Genomic DNA, 19,837 nt, shown 5'->3' with positions numbered 1-19,837 from the left:
GGGGCCCTCTCTGCTTGGGTCAGCTTATTCCACAGATGGAACAACACCTTTGAGCTGCTGGTCTGAGCAGGGAGCAGGGTTCCCTAGTGAGTACCCTGATAATCCGGTAAGCAAGAGCAGAATGTGACCCCAGAAGCTGTGAGTCACAGAGTCACAAAAAAACACCTCTCAACCCTCACAGGAACCTCTGCACAGCCATTATCCCCATTGTACAGATGAAGAAACTGAAGCATCACACACCCCCCCCCAAAAAAAAAGACCTGCCCAGAATGAAGTCTTAGCCTATCACAAAACTGGGACGAAGAATGGGACATCTGACTCCCAAGCACTTCAGACAGCTGAAGTTTCCCCCTTGTGAGTTCTCTGCTTCTTTCTGTGGAACTGTGCCTTCTCTGAGTAGGTTGAAGTCACTCCTTAGGCAAGCAAGCCTTAATTATCACTGGGGGACAGAAGGCTGCATCTTCAAGGAATTTGGCAGACCTCAGCAGGAGGCGACCACAGTCTCTGGCAAAAGATCGCTTTTCAACAATGTTGTCAATTCCTGCAACCCGGGACCTTCCACCTGTGTGTCTCAGAACAGCTGCTGTTCTTGGGGGAAGCAGTGGCAGTCTCTCTTCCTTTAAAAAGCAAATGCATGCCCCAGACCCCGGCTACCCGCTGGGATCCCACCTGGAATGTCATCCTCCAAGCTTAGAGGTCATCTCCCACATTGAGAAAGTCAGAAAACTACAGGCAGAGGGCGGACAGCTTTGACAAGAGGCCCTGAACTCTCCCTTTTAATATAAGCCAGATTTAACATATGTCATTCGGTAAATCCAGGAGTCCAATTTGAGGCTTGTAATTTGCTGCAAGCTTCCCGGCTCCTCAAAGTGAGGTGGGGCCCGCGCCAGGCACATCAAGGTACCTGGTGGAAGATGTAATTTGCCCACTGTGAGCCTGCATGTCGGTTCCCTATTGTAATTTTTATTTGCGTTGAGGTTTTGTGGTTTTAAAAAAGTCAACTAGATTTATTTTTAAATTAAGCCGACCTAACTTCAAAGGCAGTGAGGGGAGGATGCGTATTATACAGAAACCCTGTGTAATCTCTTACAGCTGTATTCCTTTTTGTGCCACAATCGGCAAAGGGCTAGGAGACCTTTCATGACCAGTGTGCTGTCTTGCTCTGACCTCATACCCCCCCACACCCTCCCCCGCACATGGGGGCAAAACTCTTGCTTGGGGATTTTTAAACCCCTCTGTCCTCGGCTTCTTAATCTAATCCTGTTTGTAACGCGGCATGCTGCATAGACAATGAGAAAGGCAAATTCCAGTCTTCCCCTGCGCCCCCTTCCCACTGTGGCCTATTTCTAAAAAGGAGGAATTCTTCCAGGTCAAAAATCTGGACCACTTGGCTCCAGAACCATTTATTTGGCAGGCAGCAAACACTGATGTTGAAAGTTTCTCTCTGACATAGTCTCAAAAAGGAAGGGGGGGAAAAGGAAGGGAAGGTTTGCTTGACAGGAATGGCAGATGGTATGAAAGAATCTGTAGTTTAATATTGCAGGATTGTTTCAACTAGATATTTACATGAAAAGAATTTGTTTATTGGGTTGTGAAGGAAGTTCAGAGGCCTTTGTTTTAGGAGGTCCTAGAGGAACACCCTGCACCCCATTCACAAATGTGCACAGTCAGTGGTCCTTTTTTGCTCTTAGGTGGACACCTTAGTGGGAACTCCTGTTCTCTACCAAACATTACTTGTTCTTTTGGGAATAATGTCTTCAGACAGAGCTTAATCGATGATCTTGAGGGTAACCAAGTAATAAGATGGTCTTTGCTGTCACTTAGGATTATCTGTTCTTTGAATGGGCTCCGCAACCCTCCTGCCAAGAGAAACTGTGAAAACAGGTGCCATTTCTGTGGCTCAGTATATATAAGAACAACATTGCAAACATTGTATAGAAAGTTCACCATGGTCCTCAGGGTGAGGTCCCCTGAACTTACCTGGATCAGAGGGAGTTTCCAGGCTCCTCTTCAGACTTCCATGTCCACAATCCTTCAACGATAGAATTCTACGCCCAAAACAGGGCAGGTAGACAGATTCCTCAGTCGGTACAGATGATGGCTTACTCTTTGAGACTGGCGATTTGTAAACCCACAGTTTATATTAAAAGCACCCTCAGACAAAGGAAGCATCCCTTGCTCATCCCTGTCTTCATGTCATTAACATATATGAGCTGTGGGATCCAGGCTTGACTCTACCATCTTTGTGACTTTTTTTTTTTTTTTAACCTGCCTTGGTTTCCTCATGTATAAAATGGGGATAATTAATCTGTTAACCAAAAGAGTTGAGACAATCAACTAAAGTATGTATAATAAGTTGCCTAATTCTTTACTGTAAGTACTTGCTCCCTTGGTGAGCTTTGACTATCATGTGAAGAAGAGGGGTCAATGAATGCCTAATAGCGTCTTGGTATGAGAACCTTGCTGACAGAAGCCTGCACTTGAGGAGCATCTCATGGAACTTGGGGAAGACGTTAATGGGAAAGTGACCATGCTGAGTTCCCAGGGCTGTGTAGCAGATGCTAACTGATCTCTGCAACCCTCTGTGAACCCATTCTACAGCAAGAGGACTCACTTCTCTATCGCTAACAAGACTCTTGTCTTCTACCCCTGTTGGTTTCTCTAGGAAGCGAGTATTTTATTGGTAAATGTGCCAGTTTCAGATGCAGTGGTGGTTATAATTCCAACAGATACAATTGCCTTAATGGTTTTTAACATACAACACGAACGAAGAGCAAATCTCGTGAAGACGTGACCAATAAGATTATCTTAAGAGATTCAAGAAAAAAAAATGTGTTGAGCCTGTGATCATCGTCAGCCCACCTAATGCGCTGTTGACTTTCTTTACTAGGCTAATGAGCAATAACCATTTCGCGAGTTAACAGCGCCCCGAGAGCACTGCTCTCGGCATTTCTGTCTCCGCTGTAAATCTGAAATAGCCATCCTCACGTGTTGCTTACACATGTTCTTCATGGAATCCAACTGAACTTACGTTAATTTCATGTTCAGTCTGAGTGTAATCTGTGAGTTTCCATGCCTACAGAGGGGGTGTACTGTTTGGAATGGTGAAGACGGCAGATAGTTTCACAGACTCAAAGAGTTCTCGAGCTACTTGAGAGAAAAACACTTAGGCAGTGACAAAATTATCTTTCAGAAGTGATTATTTCCCAACCTTTAACTTGAAATGTTTCCCAAAGTGACTAAGTTTTCTTTTTCTTTTTTTTTTTTTTGAAAATGTATGTGTGATAAGATCGCTCTCTGCATGTTTTCAGAACTCCAAGCTACAACTATGCGCCGAACATGGACAAACACTGGATCATGCAGTACACAGGGCCCATGCTGCCCATTCACATGGAGTTCACTAACATCCTTCAGCGCAAGCGACTGCAGACGCTGATGTCGGTGGACGACTCCGTGGAGAGGGTAAGGCCGCCTCCCGCCTCCCACAGGCCCCTGCTAGTCAACCGGGTACAGTTTCCTAACACACGTGCCTGGCGACCTCATCGTTCCTGTCCCCTTATCCTGTTGCTTCAAGATCGGTTCTTAAGGTGCCAGGGACAAACAGACAGAAAACTCAAATTGTCCAAAGTCGGGGTCCATACCCTCAAATGCCTTCAGAAATTGAACAAATAATGTCAGTGACTAAAGAGGGTTTAATGTAATGTAGTAGGGACTGGTGGTGACTGTGGTGAAAATAAAATTAAGGACCCTATCTAAGGTGTCAACAACTCGACTCCAGTTAATCTCTGCAGTGTAAAAATGAAGATCAAGTATGATCATATTTTTAAAGAAGATTGGGTCTATCCAGATGGGGCTCTTCTTTAGCCTTATAATATTAATAAAAGAGTGATAAAGTTAAAATTTGCTTTATTCGTAGATTTTTTTTCAAAGTGGAATTCCCAGAGTTTGTTGGAAGAGGTGTTTTCATGGCTTGTTTTGTTTTGTTCTTTGCTTAATTGGCAAACAGGAAACAAGTCCTGTAGGCAGAATATGGTAGATAAAGATAAACAAACAAACATATTGACTGTGGTGCTGGATATTGCACCACCACAATCATAATCATTGTAAAAACGTGGATAACGACCCTGTCTGCCAGCCTCACTAAAGCAATCCTCGGCTTCTGAAAAATGATGAGAGTCAGGCACAGTGATGTGCGGTCTTTAATCTCAGCCCTTGGGAGGCAGAGACGGGTGGACCAATGTGAGTTCTAGGCCAGCCAGGGCCTTGTCTTTAAGGAGAAAGAGAAAGATTTGGGGGAACGTTGTGACAACGCTCTAGCATGTCAGCTCACCTATCACACTTGCCTTGCTCTGTGCTCTGTTGCAGCTGTACAACATGCTTGTGGAGACAGGGGAACTGGACAACACTTACATCATCTACACTGCCGACCATGGGTACCACATTGGACAGTTTGGGCTGGTCAAGGGCAAATCCATGCCTTATGACTTTGACATCCGCGTGCCTTTTTTCATTCGTGGCCCAAGCATAGAACCGGGGTCGATGTACGTATTTCCCTGCGGCATGGAGCTGTCACAGTTCCTGTACAGTTAAAATAATCCAGAGCCTAATCTCAGTGTCCTGTTTCCTTCCATCCAGGACTAAAAAATAGGACATATGGGTTGTAATTTACTTTTCCTGCCACCTAGGAAACAAACGATGCTGTTTAGGGGGAACGAAATGGTAACAGTTACAGCAACTGAGGTCCTCAAACTGAGGAGAGTCCTCTTTGCCCTGTGTATGGGGACAGAATGTGCTGGTGGAAAATACCATCCTGAATCCGAGAACCAATGTCACTTCTTATGAAGCCCAATGTCATCTTCTCAGCTTTTAATTCTTAAACAGAAAATTCAGGGTTAAAATGCCTGGTTTTCTTTTAAGAGAAAAGAGACTTGAATGAGTTGTTTTTGTCACTTTCTCTATCCTCATCATAGACATGGATGTCCGTGCCCTTTTCCTACTCTATCGGCTTGCTTTGTAGGACACTGAGGGAGTAGAGTTTCAAAGCATCCACCACAGACATGGGTAAAACCAAGAAACTAGACAGGCAGAAATGAGGGTGTGACTGAGAATCCTTGATGCTTGTGGCATCACTGGAGCCCAGCACTCAGGATTCTGAATCTCATGAATAAGGTCTTATCTGCTGTGATGCCATGCTTAGTCTGGGATGAGGTGATGAGAAGAAGGTTCTTTGAAGAAGGTTTTATGTCTATTAAGATCACTAGAGGGAAGGGAGCTAATGGAATATATGTTACATGAAAGCAAGTGGGAGACTATTTGAAGGCCAGTAAGAGAGAAAAGAGGGCTTAGGATAGGGAAATCAGAAATATAAGATGAAATGTCAATGAGACTCATTTCTTCGTGTGTTAACATTAGAAACTGTCTGAGAATGGGCATATTTTTGGTTAGATTTATACATTGAAGCTCTTAGTCATGAGCAAACTAAAAACTGTAAAACTGTGTGGCTTCTTATACTATTTACAGCTTTAATGCAGAAGGAGTTCTGGAGTATCACACACACACACACACAGGCACACACAGGCACACACAATCAAAAATAACAATGAAAACATCAAAAGCACCATGTACCAATAAACATCTTGTCTGGCTGTGTGTTTAAGACACACAATGATTAGGGGCATCTCTATAGCCCTGACCCCCTTGAAAGCCAGCAGTGCCATGGCTGTCTACCACTCATCCCTCCCTAGCACAGATGAGAAGGAAGGGAGGCTTGAAGACCAATGATCAATGGCTATGAAAAAAAAAATCATCTCTGTAGCCATCTGCTACCTCCTTTAGGTCTAGCCTGAAACCATCTGTCTCTTTCCAGAGTCCCTCAGATCGTTCTGAACATCGATCTAGCCCCTACCATCCTGGATATCGCTGGGCTGGATACTCCTCCTGATGTGGATGGCAAGTCCGTCCTCAAACTTCTAGACCCGGAAAAGCCAGGTAACAGGTATGTCAACATGTCTTCTCTCAAGCAGCTAGTCCCCGAGCTTCCGGCAGTACCCTGAGCCAGCCAGTACTGAAAACCATGAAGGTAAAAAAAAAAAAAGTTTTCCCCCTGAGGACTCCTGTAAGCTGAGCCTCCCTCGGCTGTTTGTGAGTTGCACATTGCTGGAGACGCAGTCGTGGTCAGTGGGAAGCGGGCGGTATTTCTTTAAATAAACTGTTAGTGCAAATCCATTTGGGAAAACATTCAGATGCTAACAGTAAATATTATTGTTTTGCTTTCAGGTTTCGAACAAACAAGAAGGCCAAAATTTGGCGTGATACATTCCTAGTGGAAAGAGGGTAATTATCGGTTCCTGGGGTGCTTCTGGGAACCAGTCCTAGTGGGCAGCAATTCCTGCTGGGTATTTTTTTTTTACCCTTCTTATTTTGGTTTACTAAGCATGCAGACTTCACAAGCCCAGTTACAAGTTTGATGTTATTATTTTACTTTATTTACAAGTGTGTGTGCACATGGCACATATGTGAAGGTCAAAGGACAAGTTTCAGGAGTCAGTTCTCTCTCCGATCATAGGTTCTGGGGCTCAAACTCAGCTGTCAGTCATGCTCAGCAAGCACTTTCACCTGCTGAGACAGCTCCCTGGCCCAAGTTTGAAGCGCTGATTGTCTATTCATTGCCAGTCAACAGCCAATAATTCTACAGTAGAACTATTAAGAATAAATCGTCCTAGATGGGACTGGAGCCTCTCCATGGGTGTAGAGTCACCATGGCACTTCCCAGCCTGGGCTCTTAGCAAGTTAGCTGGCTTTCTCTATCCCTCCCAAGTCCTGTAAGCAGTCCCTAACCTTGCCTGTACCCTGCTCATTTGTATCCTCTCTTTTGGTTTTTGCATACTGTTAATATATATATATATTAATGGCATTTTGATTATTTCCACAGTCACTTCTGGGTTACCTATCTTGTGATGTTCATTGCTTTGTTTTTCTCTTTGGAGAGAGAGAAAGAGAGACAGAGAGAGACAGAAACAGACATTAATGCAGTTGCTTATTTACAAATAGAACCTTGAGGGGTTTTTGTTTTGGTTTTATAAGACAGGATTTTTTCTCTGTAGCCCTGTCTGTCGTAGAACTCACTGCATAGTCCAGGCTGTTCACAAACTCACAAAGATCTGCCCTCCTTTGCCTCCCAAGTGCTGGGATAAAAGGTGCGTGCCACCACTGCCCAGCAAACCTTTTTAAACGGAGCCTAGTGAGCATGTTGGAAATAATGCTTTCCAGGGAAAGCGCATGCTTCTCTGTCGATCTTTACATCTTCACAGCACCCAGTTAGCTTGTTATGGTCACAAAGAGCTCACCCTGTGTTGTTCTCCTACGAACAGCAGCAGGTGTAGGTATCACACTGGCTAGAAGAGTGTAGGGTTGCTGGGGTTGGGAGGAATGGGTGTACGGGGAATTAGAAAGGTCATCAGGTGGTTCTCCAATAAGAAGCTTTTCCCTTTCTGTCAAAGGAAATTTTTACGAAAGAAGGAGGAATCCAGCAAGAATGTCCAGCAGTCAAACCACTTGCCCAAATATGAGAGGGTCAAGGAACTGTGCCAGCAGGCCAGATACCAGACAGCCTGTGAGCAGCCTGGGCAGGTAAGTGCAACAGCTGTTCTCTGCTGCCCTCCTGTGCCCTCCACCTAGGCGTTACACAGTTCTCAGACATCTGTGTATCCCTAAGGTGTCCGCGTCATCATGAGGGCAAGCTCGGTGGCAGCTCTGCACCTCCAGACATGTCTAACTGTGTAAGCCTGGCCTTCTCGTCACTACCCAGGCTCCCTCTTGCAAACAAAAATGGCTCTCAGAGGGACTGCTATGCCAAAGGGCACTGGCTCCGTCAAAGTAGGTCATTGCACTGTGTTCTAAAGATCACTTACTCAAGAGGCAAGTGGCTGCTGAGCCTCTTGAGTGCTGACCCACTCCAGGTGACATGATGGGGCCCTCCACCCTAAGCAGACGTGAGAGGCCATCTAACCAGGCTGCACAGTGGGGTCAGTACCAGAACTGGGAAAGAAAAATAGTGTGTATGTTCACTTTTAGCTCACAGACTTTTCGGTATTTGTGAAATCTAGGCTTGACCAGCCCATCAACTGTCATCAGTGAGAATGGAAAATACTATATACAATGATTAACACCACATAAAAGAAAAGTGGCCTGAGCGTGGTGGTCTTGAATCTCCTCACTCTGGAGACAGAGGCAGGTGGAGCTCTGTGAGTTCCAGACCAACATGATCTACATAATGAGTTCCAGGCCAGGCAGGGAACAGAAAGAGAGAGAGAGAGAGAGAGAGAGAGAGAGAGAGAGAGAGAGAGAGAGAAGAAAGAAGGGAAGGGGAAAGGGGGAAAGGGCAAGGAAGGGGAAAGGACAGGAAAGGGAAATGTGGCCACCAACAATTTTAAAGACTCTTTGGAGTCTATGCCAACTAAAAGGAAATCTTATTCAAACTAAATTAGGAAACTTTATTGTCCCATTGAAAAAGTAAAGAACAAAATCAGCATGGTATGGAACAAAAAGAGGAAGGAAGGAAAGATGGATGCAGCTGTTACTGAGTTTCTGTCTCATCCTGCAAGAAGGTTCAGTGTGTGAGATTTGTATACTCTTCCTGACTGTAACCTGTGCCTGTTTCTAATTTGTAGCTATGTGAATCCCCATCTTACAAACAGGAGGCTAGTTTGTTGAAAATTTAGTATCTAAGCAGGAATTGTCTAATTACAAAATACAGACCTATGGGCTGGAGAGAGGGCTCAGCAGTTAAGACTACAGACTGCTCTTTCAGGAGACTGCACTTCAGTTCCCAGCTCCTATGCTGGGCAGCTCCCAGGGGATCGGACACCTCTGGCCTCCTAAAAGACCTGCACTCAGCTACACACACCCACACACAGACTCATACATATGCACATAATTAAATATAACAAAAATAACACTAAAAAAAATAAACAAAGGGCACTTGCTTTCTTCAGAGATAGATCACCTTAGCTAAAGAAAGACTTTCAGTCCTTTGAGGAATTTTTTTTTCTGTTACAAACTTCTCTGACCCTTGGACATCCGTGTAGTTAGCCAGCATTATCTAAAGATGTTAAGCTTGAGAAATGGGCCACCTACTTATGACCTATTGGCCTCATTCATATGCTCTTATTATAAAAGGCTTCATATATTAAATACAAAAGTTGTAATCAACAAACGTAGCCCAATTCTCTTGCCTCTTGTCTGCAGAGTTCCTTTGAAGTATAAGAGGGTACAGAGGAAGAGGGGTTCAAGGAATAAAATCAGGCATGTTTTAACTCTAGTCAGGCTCAGTTTTCAAGGGTTTCATGGGAAAGCTTAGACCCATTCATCACGTTTCAACTCCACGTCTTTAAAGATTTTATTTAGAGTACCTCAGGCCCCCTTTGTAGCTCCCAGGCAGAGCCAGCCTCCACAGGCTAATGCACTTTATTCAAGAGTTGGAGGTGCTCGCTGTTCAATGTACCTTCTGCAAATTGCTAATCTTGTTAGGACCTGAGCCTTCTAAGTGGTGTGCAGGATATCGATTTGGGAATAAGGCATGCCGCTTACCTGCCTTTGAGTCGGTAAGTGGTAATTCTGCACATTTCTCCATTTGGCTTCTGCTGAAACTTCAGTCTATGTCCCAGAGGGCAAATGGAGCAGAAACACAAGCATGCCATTTTGGCATAAGCCTCACACATGCGTGCTGCATCCTAACTCTATTAAAAACCTAATTTTGTTTTTTCATAGGTTTCTAAACTTGATTTGCTCCCGTGAAATGCTGTGGTGGCTCTCTCCCTAGAACCTTCCCTGTTGCTCTTTCTCTGCGGAACTGTCTCAACTTTAGATTTCCTCACATGGATATTTGAGAATGTCAGAACTTGCCTCTTTTTGGGAACACCCAAATTATCAGAACAAAGAACTAGGCTGTGCGTTGATGGTGAACCTTTTCCTGTAGAAATTCTTTAAACTGGGAAGACGTGGGCTCTAGAAGAAGGGAGTGAGGAATAATCTGGCTACCTCAAACATTCGTGTCCCAATGGCACTAATGAAGTTACTGTCATCTCATGGCTCCTTGAGTGTGGTGCCTGAACCAGCAAGGTCGGGCTCACCTCGCAGCTTGCCAAAATGTAAACTCTCTGCCTCTGACCCACTGAGGAGGTACCACAGAATGGAGCCCAGCAATCCGTGTCCACAAGTATTCCAGAGACTTCTAGTGGTGCTCAAGCAGTCATGTTCTAGGGAGTCCTCCCTCTCCTCCCCATTTGCCTGTCTATCTGGTTACCTCAAAGATGATCTTTCTGGAGACAGTGTCACTGACTTCAAAGAGGAGAGCTCAGGATAATGAGGTTGTACGGCCGGGGACCAGCGTGACAGCTCAGGTGACAGTTCAGGCTAGAGCTGACTTGTTTACATCCATTCTTCTGTTTCTAGTAGCAGGAGTTGAGTCACTTCACACCTCCCAGGCACATGCACGACCTACTGAGTGCTCTCCTCAGCCCTGGCATCCACTCCTGGCCTTTGCCTGCCTGTCTTGCCGAGGTTAACAGCCTTCATCCTCATGTCTGACATCTCAAGGGGTGCTAAGGGAAACTCAGTACTGTGAGCCCTATCCTCTTCACTCTATCCCCAGAGAGAGTATACACCCCCACCACCATGCCTCTGCCCCGGCCTGGTCACCTAGGCAGTTTTGGTGAAAGCATGAAGCAGGACAATTAAAGGAGGAAAGAATGGCGATTGAAAGGGTTGGCTCGCCTGTAGTAGCTGCTGCTTCCTAGTTGTGTGTTCTGAACAATTCAAGTTCTCCCAGGCCTCAGCGTTTCTACCTCTAGAATGGAGAAAGTCAACCTCAGTCCTGTGAGGAACCAGTGCTCTCATGTGGCTGAAGTGTGAGGAGAATGTCAGAACTTGCCTCTTTTTGGGAACACCCAAATTATCAGAACAAAGAACTCCAGTGTGCCTTTGCCCCAGCACACTCACCTGCTGATTATGCTATTATGGAGCCAACACGGGCAAAAACCTGCTGGAGTCCCAGATGCTTGGAATGACTCCCTGACGGTGTGCACAGAACCACCAGCAGGGATTAATTATGACAACAGGGACATATGTGTTTGCAGTGCTTCCATGTTTCTGCATTAATCCAAGACAAAGTGTGAATTCCCACCACCCTCTCAGCGAGGAATTCCACCCCAAGCACATTTGTATGCACACACACACACACACACACACACACACATAAACTACGACCACATAAAGACATGCACGCACGCTCTTGTGTAAAATTGGGAGGTGATTCTGAGTTCTTGCTGCACCTGGGGGAGCTCTGAGCTCTCACCTGGGAGAGTTTTGAAAACTAACAATGTTCCTTCTTCCCACAGAGCAGCCAGATAAAAGGGATGTGGATGACACCAAGGCATTTGGGAGTTTTCCATCTCTTTGGTTTGTTTAGGGCTTGCTCTGTTTTGTTTGCCCCTGTCTGCTCTTCGAGACAAGGTCTCCATAGATAGCCCAGGCTACCCTTGAACTCTGTGTTCTCCTAACCGAGCATCCCAAAGGCTCACACCACAAGCACGTTCCACCCTACCCCCAGCCCCTATGCTTTTGGTTCCGTTTGAGCAAGCTTCATGAACCTTGGGATTGCGCTGCTGTCAGCATGCCCTTGGGCAAGTTACGTAGCTGTCCTCTGTCTCAGCACCTTTGTTGTGTGGACACAGCAGGGCCAGCCACAGAGGTTACGGTAAAGGCGTAATCAGGCACCTGGATTGGTGCGCTGGCCCGTGGCAAGCACTGCACAAATGCTTCCAACGGCTGGTCTGTCCAGTCTGTTTGACCTGAAGTGCTGGACCCATACTTTCCCCCCACACTCAGCACTGCCGGACACATACAGATGGTTGTCTGCATTGAAATTTCCCTTTTCTATTTCTCCTTCCCACCTCTTCCCTTCCTCTACCCACCCCACGTCATCTCAAGAAAACAGGAGCTAAGCCTCCTTGGCCAACAACTCTAGTTCACATTTCTGAGAAAGCTTTACACTGGCTTGAGCTAAGTGGTGGTTTGGACAGAGGTATTTATATGGTCCTTCTATTCCCAACATTGGCCTTGAAAATGTCAGTGCGTAGCCACCAACACGTAGCTGCTCTTATGATGCTGACGCTGGCATAAAAGCTAATCTGGTCATCACAAAACTACACAGCAATTACACTTCAGGGAACATGATGGAACCCGCATTATGACACATAAGAAGACACACTTTGGAGAATTAGCGTGCATACATAAAACTAAGCTTCTATGTAGCCCCCGGACAAGAGTAGAATTTGACAGAAGAAACTGAAGCCCTCTCCCCCCCCTTTTTTTTTTTTTTTTTTGCTTCTTTGCTTCTTAATCAGGCAGGAATATACTTAGATGTGTAACTCAAAGCCTCCATATGCAATCTGAAGAATAGATGCAGTCCGGAACGTCGAAACCATAATGAATACCTAATGTTATTTCAAGAAGGAGTAACCTGAGTCGTGAAACTGCTGACCACTGTGCTAGGCATTGCATGCTTAATTTACATACAGAGAGGCTGAGACTCCGAAGGAAAAGTCGGCTGACCAAAACAGAACTGGAAGTCTCAGTTCAAACCCAGATGTGTGTGTGCAGCAAAGCCACAGACCCCTCTGGCCTGATAACCCACCCCCATATAGTGCCAGCCTTTGGGAGACTTTGAGGTAGAAATTCATATTAAAGCTGTGTCAGAGAGAGACAGAGAGAGAGAGAGAGAGAAAGAGAGAGAGAGAGATGGGCCAATGAGATGGTTCAATGAGTAGAATTACCTGCTATTATTCCTGATAACCTGAGTTCAGTCCCCAAAACCCATACAGAAGAAGGGGAACGCAAGTTGTCCTCTGCCCTCCACTCAAGTTCTATGGCATGTGTGCATCAATACACACACACACACACACACACACACACAAATAAACTAAAAATGAAAAAATAGTCACAACTTTTGCCCATAAACAGTAATTGCTATAGTCCACATTTTCTAGCCAGAAAATAAGTTGTCCACTGATGAGATAATCTCTTTTTAAATCAATTCTAATAGCACCACATTGTCTCTTTAGATCCCAAAGCACTCAGTAATTTTTATAGCACATCTTTAGGGTTAAGGAAATAAGGTATTATTTTACCAGATGAAGCGTCTAGAAGAAAACTGAGGTTCTGTCATTTGCCCAAAGCCATCGTTAGGAGCAAAAGACAATTAAAAAACTGAGGTTTTCAGACAACCGACCCAATATTTACCTGTATTAAAAATGGCTGCCACTCATCCGGTTCACATCAATTCCAGCTCTGCTAGGAAGGACACGTCCGTGTCAGACGATGTAGCAACAGCCTTAGCTGAGCTCAGCACCTCTCTCAGGCGAGCTCTTCCTGGGCTGTTCCCATTCCTTCTCCTGACACCACCCGGCTCCTCACACAGCTGCCTTGATCAGGGTGACAGAGAGATGGGATGAGGCGGATTCCATGTAGCTCCCACCTTCTCTAACGTAGAACTTTCCATCCATCTCCTGTGAGATGTAAAGGAAACACTCCCAAAGCCCCGTGAACAGTGGCAGCCCACTGCACAGTTGTTAAGGTTGCACGGATTAGTTTGTGTAACCAGCTTCTAGAATCAGAGAGGCATTCAGCAGCGTTGTGGTGGAGGTAACGAAGGAAAATGGTTTCAAAAGGGATGGGGCGATTTGTCATCAGGCTCCATTCTCCCGGTCTAGCCGCACATGGCGTTCTTGTGCCAAAACACCCAAGCCATCTTCTTCACTGGATAGTACTCACGTGGGCAGACAGAGACAACCATCATCCTGAACCTTTGATGACCAGATCAGTAATGCTCCACTGATACAACTGTGGGGGACAGGTGGGGAATGTGAAACATGGTCCTTGCCCCCCAATTCCAAGTCGGTGGAGTTGGAAAGGCTAAAATGGTAATGAAGAGATGCGACACATCTCAATGTAGAGTCCAGAACACTTTGAGGGGAGAATGCACGATAAATTATTGACACCAACTTGTAAGTCAGAAAGCAGAATGAGGTTGAAATGATGTGATCCCAGAAGCAGGAGAGAGATGTTTGGGGCAGTGAGTGGGTGTAACAGACACTCAGGCGGGTATAAGCGATGAACTGGCTTGCTGAGGAGCCTCGGGAGTAGCTCAGAGCTGGATGGTAACAAGCGTGTCTCTGCCAGGCTGCTTGCCGAACGCAGCTGACGCCAGGCCCCATCGGCAGGTGCCTCCACCAGGCTCAAGCTGCACCTTGCAGGAGAGCAGGGAGACAAACACCTTCTTTTGACCATTAAACAGCTGGCGGTCTTAATTTCAGAATCATTCTCTGAAAAGGTCCCCTTTCTGTGCTTTCACCTATAAACTCTCCCTGTGAAGCCACCATTTTAGTAGCAGCTGTTTCGAGATTTTATTGCCCAGTCATAAAAATTGCTCTGATAAGGAGCGCTAAAGTGGTAATTTTGTTTCATTAAAATTCCTGCTCTGCTTGCCCTGGGTGGATTCCCTTTGCCTCTGGCTAATTACTGTACTGAGTGGGCTCTGTGACTTCTTCAGAAGGTCCGTGGTAGAGAAGATAATTGACATTTTTGTGGCTATTGCCTTATCTATAGGTATGTGTAGATGTATGTACGTAGCTATGTTGTATGGAAATGTGTATGTGTGTGTTTGTACACTCGACACATGTATGTATGTATGTATGTATGTATGTATGTATGTATGTATTTGGTCTTGTGTGGCACATTTTCTGCTCCAGAAACAGTACCAGACACTAAGATTCTTCAACTCACTCCTCAGGAAGGAACTCCCATTCCCCCTTTCACAGGAAATCCATGAGGAATTTGGCTGATGGCGAAATGGGTTAGATTCCAAATAGGCAGTCACTAGACATTTTACACACCCCTTTGTGCTCCACAAGAATCTACTTGTGCCGTCAGCTCCTCTGAGCCAAAATGAAAACTGAGAGGCAGAAAGCCTTTCATGTGCTGTGGCTGAGAACAGCAACTCTGTACGAAAGGCCTGGGGTTCAGCAGTTCCTATTTGCCTGGGGAAGGTGGCATTCAGCCGCAGCCCCAGATGTAGGAGGCTGAGGCAGGAGGCTGAATGGAAGCCAGGGGCTGAGACCAAGTCTCAGGAGTGATTGATTGCTCTTTGTGCCAGAGACGGTGAGAAATGGAACCGCAGATGGACCTTGCTTTGTAGGAATAAAATTGGCCCCGTCTCGTTGGCTGTGAATGAGTCACTGTCCACCTCTCCTGCCCCTCCAGGCCTTAGGCATTTGCAAACGCTCAGGTCGAGAGATGATCCAGATGGATGGCCGCGTCTTGAGCTTTTTGCATTTAAGACAGAAACAGATATACACAGACACAGTGAATCACCACCTCCCCAAACTGCAAACTTCGAGAATTTATCTCTTCTGGCAGTACTTATCAACAATAAGAATTATATATGGTGTGCAGTTATTGCACAGTGAAAGTGTCTTTCAGCGCTGAGGAGCTTTCTTTGTGTCCCTCACACACTTTCTCAAGCTCAGCTTCCTCTGGGTACCACCAGAGGTACCAGCTGCTGGACTCCGCTTTCCATGCGGAGGCTGGGAGCAGACCCTGAGGAAGACTCAGCCACTGCTCCACTGACTGGAGAGAGGGCTGGACAAGCTTCTCACTTGTACACAGAGCACAGATCCCGACTCTCAGACGTGCAGGTCGTCATTTTTGTCCTGCCAGGATCATAGTTTGTGAGCCAATTACATCCACACATTTTTTGACGCGTCTTTACTGGCACACAACACCACTATCGGTATCCTTGAGCCATTGAGACTTAAGTATTTCTCTTCTGCAAAGCAGTCCACAAAACACATTCGAACTGCTTAGGGGTTGTTACAGGTACCAGTACCCAGGCAAGGTTGGGGCCCGCTCATGTGGCATGGCTCTGCTGAGCCCTCTGGGCTTACAGGAACTGATTTGCATAAGCCACCAGGATCAGCTGGCTTCATTGTTTTGTTTTTAAGATTTGTTGGTTTATTCTTGTGTGTGTGTGTGTGTGTGTGTGTGTGTGTGTGTTGTGCTCAAGTGAGTTTGCATGCACCACACGTGTGCCTGGTGCTGAGGGAGAGTAGAGTGTTGGAGTGCCTGGAACCGGAGTTATGGGTGGATGTGAGATGGCCAGTATAGGTGCTGGGAACTGAACCTGGATCCTGCAGAAGAGCCGGAAGTGCTCTTAATCCCTGAGCCGTCTCTCCAGCCCCTACTTCACAGGTTTTAACTTAAATATTCTGCAACTTAGTCCTTCCACGGTTATGGTTTGTGTGGCCTTTTCCCGAGTCACCCGGGAGTTGGCCGCCTTCTCTTTGGCAACCTGCTTTTCTGTGTGAAAATCTTGAACCTTCGAGGCACTCCAGGCAAACCCTGAAAGGAGACGACCCAACATGGCTTGAAATAATTATTTAGAAACACCAGGAGTGTGGAGGGAATGAATTGTAGATACTTGGGACTCGGGACAAGCCCCAGTGTGGCCCTGATTATTAAACATATACCAGAGACATGCAGCTCCCTTGATAAAAAGATGAACGTTGACTGCAAAGCCCATGTCACGGTGGAGGTTTGTGTTAGACACATTTCATTTATCTGCTGACACAGCCGTCAGGTCCCTTGGCTAAACTCAATTTTTTTTTTTTTTTGCATTAGAGACTTTGCTTCTGATTCACCTCCCGATGGCCGGCTTACGGGGGTGGGGGAGACTGTGACATCCTCATAGATGGTGCTAGAGTAGGTAGAGTTTTCGGACATGATCTTCCGTGTAGTTCTGGCTGTCCTGGCTCTGTAGACCAGGATGGCCTTGAACCCAGAGATCCACCTGCCTCTTTAATCCCAAGTGCTGGGATTAAAGGCAGGCACCACCAAAACCTGACTGCTTTTTAAGACACTTGAAAACATGTGCGACACAGCCAGCGTGGCTCTTTAAGAGCGTATGACACTGGCCTCGCCTTAGAAACCTGTGCGTTGAAATATGCAGAAGAGCACACAGGTGATGCTTGTCTGCGGGAGGGAGAAAAGGGCACATTTAAGGCTCTGGTGCCTGTCAATACCCTGTTGTGCCGTTATGATCAACTTCACATGGAGGCCAGTGTTCTTCCTACCAACCAGTGAGTACTTTAGGGGCTGTGAGAGAGAGAGAAGTGAAAAGTAAAGCCGCCCTTGGGGCTTTCAAATGGAGAGGCTTTTCTGAGAGGCCTCCCGGAGCCCAGAGACATTGTTAGACCCAGAATGGTACTTCAGAAACCCCAACCTGCTGCATTCCCACAGCGCTGTTCAAAACAGGAACTGGGAACCCCAGTGTGACCCCCTAATTGCATTTTCTGGGAAGGTGAACTCCATCTCCCCGGGGGTGCTGTGGGTGCTCAGAGTTTGTAGAAGAGTAAGGAGAGTCAAAAGAAAGCCTGACGGGTTTCCCGATGTCTGGGATACCCAGAGCTGGCGCTGCCTGTAAACCTCAAATTAAATTCCTCTCTGTCTTCCTCGTGTGCTGCTCTGCCCTGGCTCACTTTAGAAATGCAGGGGCAGAGAACAAAGCAGGCAAGTTTGTTTTTCCAGGACAAATGGGGCGGTTTGGGGGTCCCGGTGGAAACAGCGCTGGCAGCTGTCTGTGCGTTGGGACACTAAGGGTTTTAACATGGCTCGTTCAAGACTGTTTAGTCTGGGCGCTGAGGATTCATTTATCACCGTTCGTTTCCAACGTCGTCGGGGCCGTTCCGATTTCCAATGATTTCATTATCATCTGTGTGTGCCCGCCACAAAAAGAGAGAGAAGCGAGAGCGGAGTTAGCGCAGGGGCGCCCAAGAGCCTGTCGCTTTTCATCCGTGCTCCTTAACGGTGTTGTGGTATTGCCAGGGAGGGACGGGGCACGGGGGAGGGGGAGGGGAAAGAAGGCACAACTTCAAGCTAGTGCTAGGGTACTACAACCGACGCCTAGCTCGGCCTCGGCAAGCGCTTCCCGCTGGCTTTTCCAGAACTGGCAGTGTATCGAGGACACCTCCGGCAAGCTCCGCATCCACAAGTGCAAGGGACCCAGCGAGCTGCTCCCCGTCCGTCAGGGCGCGCGCAACCTCTACTCCCGTGGCCTGCAGGACCGAGACAAGGAATGCCATTGTAGGGAGTCCGGTTACCGGCCCAGCAGAAGCCAGAGAAAGAACCAAAGGCCCTTCCTGAGGAACCAGGGGACGCCAAGTAAGCCACGCCTCGCGATCCCCACCCCCACGGAGTCAGGCGCATCCTTCATCGAGACACCAACCCCCTTGCCCTCCCCCCCCCACACACACACAAAGCAGATGTCATTATTAGTGCATAGATCTTAGGATAAAAGCAAAATCATCGTTCAGTTTAAAGTAAGGTAGCACACAGGTCGGTTCGAAATTTTACCTTGCAAATAATTTTCACTTAGCATAGGATGAAAATACACGTAGGACAGCCATAGGGCACAGACTGTCCCGCAGATTTTAAAAGCTAAGCTTCAGGGATCATCAGACACGAGCAGTTTTTAAAAGCGTATTTTAAATGTTTCAGACTGTGCATAATCTTTAAATGTTGTCAGACGTTTGATCGAATTAGTCGAACTCAGTCCGGCCTATACTCACCGCCTATGGTAAAAACTCTCAGGTGACTGTGATTGACACCTGAGTATAGACTTACAGAAACCAGGCCGGTCGTCCACTGAAGAATGAGAGTCTGGTGCCACCTAGTGGCACGTGTGAGAACTGGCTCAAATCTGCGTCTGTTAGGAAACACGTGGCCTCTAGTTAAACCTGTATCCAAAAATTGGACACAAACGGTTCAAGAGGATCATAAAACTCTCCTTAGAGCAGATATCGTGTGTTGAGTAGAATGGACTTTAGAATCGTGAATTCCTGGTCTGGATCCAAATAGACTATTCTTGACATTTTTCCCCCACAAATTTTTAAAGTGGTTCATAACCAGAAAAATTAAGAACCACTGAATTATAGGATAGTCTTTCTTTCTGGAGGGGAATTTTACATTTAGATGACATGAGAAAATCGCAGCTAAAATTAATACAGGACACGGTCCCCTGATACAGACATCTCACTCAGTAGCAGAAACACTCTCCCCTGCCAGAAAGCTGTCAAACTGCGTCCTACAACAATGGCGGCTTTCCTCTTTTCCTGACATGGTGGCAGTGCGAGCCATCATCTCCTATGGGGACCACTCCCTCACCTGGAAACTAAGGGGTCCTGTAGGGAGCGGGAGGCGACAACTGTGAAGCCCCCATCTCTGCCGCTCCTCCTTCTGACTTAGGAGGCTGGAGAGAAAAGACCAGAGGCGTGTACACAGGGAGCCCCAGTGTGCAAACAGAAGTCAGAGCCTATCCGCTCTCACCCAGGACCCAGGGGGCAGCAGGCAATGTCCAGTAGCTGTGGGGGCGCAGTGGCCTGACTCTTTGTCTTCTGTATTTAAAACATTACATGGCCAAAGCCAACCTTCACAAATTTGATATTTTTAGAGCATCCCCCTGTGTTTGTGCAAACACGAAGTGTTTAGACATTCAGCTTTTTTGGAAAAGCAGCCCAGGATGGTTGTGAGACTAGAAGCTGAGCCAGAACCCAGGGAGGCATATAAAACTCAGGGCTTCAGTTAGCTCTTCCAGAAATGAGGATAAAAGCACCAACTCATGTTTGATATCTCATAAGTTATTTTTAAATGTAAGAACCACTATGATAATACTTGATTTTTGAGATTATGGATTCAAGTTAGATATAGAGCATATAACTAAGAGATT

General features: G+C 46.4%; 1 protein-coding gene across 9 annotated transcripts in view; it reads left to right on the top strand.

The window, feature by feature from the left end:
- The window catches only part of Sulf1 (sulfatase 1), a 226,594-nt gene that overhangs the window by 183,343 nt on the left and 23,414 nt on the right, over positions 1-19,837 (top strand). For all 9 annotated transcript variants that reach the window (XM_060385852.1, XM_060385847.1, XM_060385849.1 and 6 more), the window contains 6 exons: positions 3,312-3,462; positions 4,366-4,541; positions 5,867-5,995; positions 6,277-6,333; positions 7,500-7,629; positions 18,057-18,273. In XM_060385852.1, coding sequence (XP_060241835.1) covers positions 3,312-3,462; positions 4,366-4,541; positions 5,867-5,995; positions 6,277-6,333; positions 7,500-7,629; positions 18,057-18,273 — 860 coding nt within the window. The remainder of the gene's footprint in view (positions 1-3,311; positions 3,463-4,365; positions 4,542-5,866; positions 5,996-6,276; positions 6,334-7,499; positions 7,630-18,056; positions 18,274-19,837) is intronic.

Source organism: Meriones unguiculatus, chromosome 6 (genome assembly GCF_030254825.1).
Source record: "Meriones unguiculatus strain TT.TT164.6M chromosome 6, Bangor_MerUng_6.1, whole genome shotgun sequence".
NCBI lineage: Eukaryota > Metazoa > Chordata > Mammalia > Rodentia > Muridae > Meriones > Meriones unguiculatus.
The sequence above is the reverse complement of the archived record's forward strand: the minus strand, read 5'-3'. Positions and strand labels throughout refer to the sequence as shown.